This window comes from Grammomys surdaster, unplaced genomic scaffold, assembly GCF_004785775.1.
Source record: "Grammomys surdaster isolate TR1022 unplaced genomic scaffold, NIH_TR_1.0 234, whole genome shotgun sequence".
Classification (NCBI taxonomy): Eukaryota; Metazoa; Chordata; class Mammalia; order Rodentia; family Muridae; genus Grammomys; species Grammomys surdaster.
Window position 1 is genome coordinate 3,186,310 of NW_021604679.1, and position 3,696 is coordinate 3,190,005.

Here is a 3,696-nt window from a genome sequence, read left to right on the forward strand (position 1 = left end):
CAGGACCACTCAACAGCATCTCTCTCCCTTAGCACCACCCCATTTTGAAACAAACAAACAAACAAACTTCATAGAACTTACTAACTTACTGCTAACTACTGAGTCTTTCAGTTCAAACTCTGAAGTCCCTTCACTGAAACAGTGCTCACCATATCCACTTCTAGGCTACTCAGATGTCACACTAACAGCTACTGATCCTTAAAACACAAGCAATTGCACACTCACATTTTATAACTATTTTTAATTTTTTCTTTTTTTAAAACATATTTATTTTATATATGTGAATACACTGTCACTGTCTTCAGACATACCAGATGAGGGCATCAGATCCCATTATAGATGGTTGTGAGCCACCATGTGGTTGCTGGGAATTGAACTTAGTACCTCTAGAAAAGCAGTCAGTGCTCTTAACTGCTGAGCCATCTCTCCAGCCCTAATTTATTTTAGCTATGGCTGTCCTGGAACTCAATCTGTAGACCAGACTGGTCTTGAATTTAGAAATCTGCCTATGAGTGCTAGGATCAAAGGCATGGTCTCTGCACCCAGCTGACTTTTTAAAGTCTTATCAATAATCTGTGACTATCCCAATCGAAATCACCTTTAAGGAAATTGTTAGCTGGGCAGTGGTGCAGTGGTGGAACACGCCTTTAATCCCAGCACTTAGGAGGCAGAGGCAGGTGGATTTCTGAGTTCAAGGCCAGCCTGGTCTACAGAGTGAGTTCCAGGACAGCCAGGGCTATACAGAGAAACCCTGTCTCAAAAAACAAAAACAAAAAGAAAGAAATTGTTTATGCCTTCAAAATCAAGTGTGCTACGGCTCTGCATTTATAAACACTATGTACCAAATGCAGGTGATGCTGTTGATGAATGCCATTCTGGAATATTCTCTGGGGCAGCTATGAGCTCCCCAGAAGCTCTTTTTAAAGGAAAGGAGATTACATCAGAGAATTAAATGACTTACCTCCCTCTGCCCCTGGCCACAGTACATCCAGATCTCCCTCTGTAGCTTTGGCTGGCCTGGAACTTGCTATATAAACCAGGCTGGCTTCAAATTCAAAGAACCACCTGCCTCCTCCTCCCAAATGCTGGGATTAAAGGTGTACACAATCATGCCTGGCTCAGTTTCTAAAATAAATACACACACACACACACATGCATGTAGGGATGATTTTAACTTTATATTTATCATAAAAATAACCAGTATAACTACAATTAAGCCTAAACACTGGTGGGCTGGAGATGTGGTACAGCACCTACCTAGTACACACATGGGGCTTTGGGTTCAAGTCCCCATACCAAGAGAAAATGCCAACAACTTTAAAGACACTGGCTTTCTAAAAGCAGAGTCTTAAAGACACATCATGACATGGAATTGTCCTGGGCTGAGAGCTAACATGCCGAACATACCTTTTGCTGAAAGGTCTCACACGCACTGCCACTGTCACCTGACTATTTTCTACTTTTAAGGAGTCTGGTTCTGTAAAGGTATTCTGAACTGTACTTTTTTCCTCTGGAGGGAGTGTGCTTTCTTGTGAGCTTTCCCTTTTATTTGCAAGAAGAGAACTTTTTGGCCTTGGTTTAACTCGGGGGCTCGCAATCCTGTTTTTAAGAGCTGATAAAGCTGGGCTTTTAGGTGGAGGCAGGTCATGCCTTGGTGTCGATCTGTGAGCTGGAACACATTTCACCGGGGTCCTTGTTTCCAAGCTTCCGAATGTACTGACATGTTTTGCAGTGTCCTTCCCACTGTTTTTCAGTGTGGATAAAGTTGTGATTTTAGGTAGAGGCAGGTCATGTTTTGGTGTCGATCTGTGTTCTGAAACACATTTCACTGGGGTCCGTGTTTCTGAGCTTCCGAACGTACTGACATGTTTTGCAGTGTCTTTTCCAGCATCTCCATGGTGTGAGTCTCCTCCTCCGGACACTTGGGTATCTGGCTTGCTCTCAGTCAGTTGCCCCACGAAGTGCCCTGATCTCATAGCTTCAGTCTGATGCTGGGAACCAAGTGCTCTACTGTTTGGGTTCTTAGCTGTCACCTTTTCATTAGAGGCTCCGAGGGCAGGACATGGGTCTTTGCATTTTGTCAACCCGGTGTCATTTGAGTCTTTCACGGAAACTACAGATGACAGGACACAGCTGTCACTATTTACAAGCTTTGCTTCTGCCCTTGCTTCCTGTGAAGCAGAGTTACTTCCTGGGTTACCTCCCACAGGAATCAACGTCTCCCACTTCTCCACATAATCTGTTTTAGCGTGCCGACGTTGTAACCTAAGACTGGTGTCTGCTGTTCTTCTAGTAGTGTCTCCCAGCTCACTACCAAGTAAAGACGATTCTTTGTTCCAAGTAGCCCTTCTCTGAAGGGTCAGTCTCCCGGAGTCAGGGGTCACGGGCGCCTCTCTTGTTTTTTTACAGGCGGAGATAACATAGGTGGTATTTATGTCTATGGTTTTACTTCCAGCATTCTCTAATGGATCATGATTTTGACAGTCTGACATATCTGACTTCAAGTGCAGTTCCAGTCGGCTGCTGTGGATGAGGCCACTCGATGCTGAAATCTTCTGTGAAGAAGAAACCTCCAGGCCACCGATGTTGTGTCTGCTATGCGAAGTGTGTACTGACATCTTGGCAGCAAGCTATTTTTAAAAGGATGTGAAGAATCTAAGCATTTCAGACTCTTGTTGGAGTGTAGGAATTTTGTATTTTTCCGTTTCCAAAAAAAAAAATTTGACCTACTACAAAAAAAAAGAAAAGAAAAAAGAAAAAAAATGTTACTACAAACTTTAAAAGAGAGAGGCCCTCCTACTACAGAAGTAAACTCTCGGAAGATGCAGTAGATTAAATCACTGTGTCCGTTTCCCTGTGCACCTCCACACAGCATTCTCCAATCTCCATCCTCAGAGGACTTCACTTGTTATTCGACAAATATCTACTGAGGGCTCCATTATAGGCCAGGCACCCACAGACACTGCAGACTTCAAAGACAAGCCTTACTTCCTTAGCCTGGAAGGAACTTAAAGGTGATCTTTATCTCAACAAATGAACTGATTTTAGAAACATCAACAAGTGTGTGTCAGCACACTTTAAGTTCACCCAGCTTGGAATCATAGCATCTAATCAGTCTGCAGCAAAGAAGGTTTCTGAATACATGTCAATGGATGCTAAGTACAAGAAAGCTTACAAAGGAGATCAATATGATGCCACAAGAGAGACCGCTCTCAAGCACCACAGACACTACACACTATAAACTGCATGTGAGGCCAGCTGTGATGGTCTCTGCCTGTAATCCCAGCCTTAGGAAGGCTGAGGTGGGAGAATGGAACTTTCAAGGCCAGCCTGACCTTGTCATCGATGCCCACTCCCCCCTCAAATAGACTGTCTCTTATTCATTATACAACAAACTAGACGGGCATGTGTTTACACACATATAGGTGAATATAGGCCAACAATATCTACCAGGCATTATTTAAAACAGAACAGTGCAAAAGCCACTCTTTGTCATGCTCCTTAAATGGACGTAAACAAGTCTTTAAAATTGAATTCCCCAGTCTACCTTACAAAATAACACTGATTCAAACTATTTCAGTATTGTTACAAATCAAGGAACAAATTACCAGAAGCTCAATTCACATAAGAGCCATCATAGACAGAGAGAGAGAGAGAGAGAGAGAGAGAGAGAGAGAGAGAGAGAGAGAGAGAGAG

The 3,696-nt window shown here is 43.2% G+C and overlaps 1 protein-coding gene across 2 annotated transcripts in view; it reads right to left on the reverse strand.

The window, feature by feature from the left end:
• Window positions 1-2,618, reverse strand: part of Kif14 (kinesin family member 14) — a 60,713-nt gene extending 58,095 nt beyond the window's left edge. Inside the window, exons 1-2 of one of the 2 annotated variants that reach the window (XM_028773806.1) lie at window positions 1,858-2,618; window positions 1,408-1,716 (exon numbers count right to left, since the gene is read on the reverse strand). In XM_028773806.1, the coding sequence (XP_028629639.1) occupies window positions 1,408-1,716; window positions 1,858-2,618 (1,070 nt within the window). Of the gene's footprint in view, window positions 1-1,407 lie in introns of both variants that reach the window. The other variant, XM_028773805.1, reaches the window with a different exon arrangement.
• Between the last annotated feature and the right edge of the window lie 1,078 nt (window positions 2,619-3,696).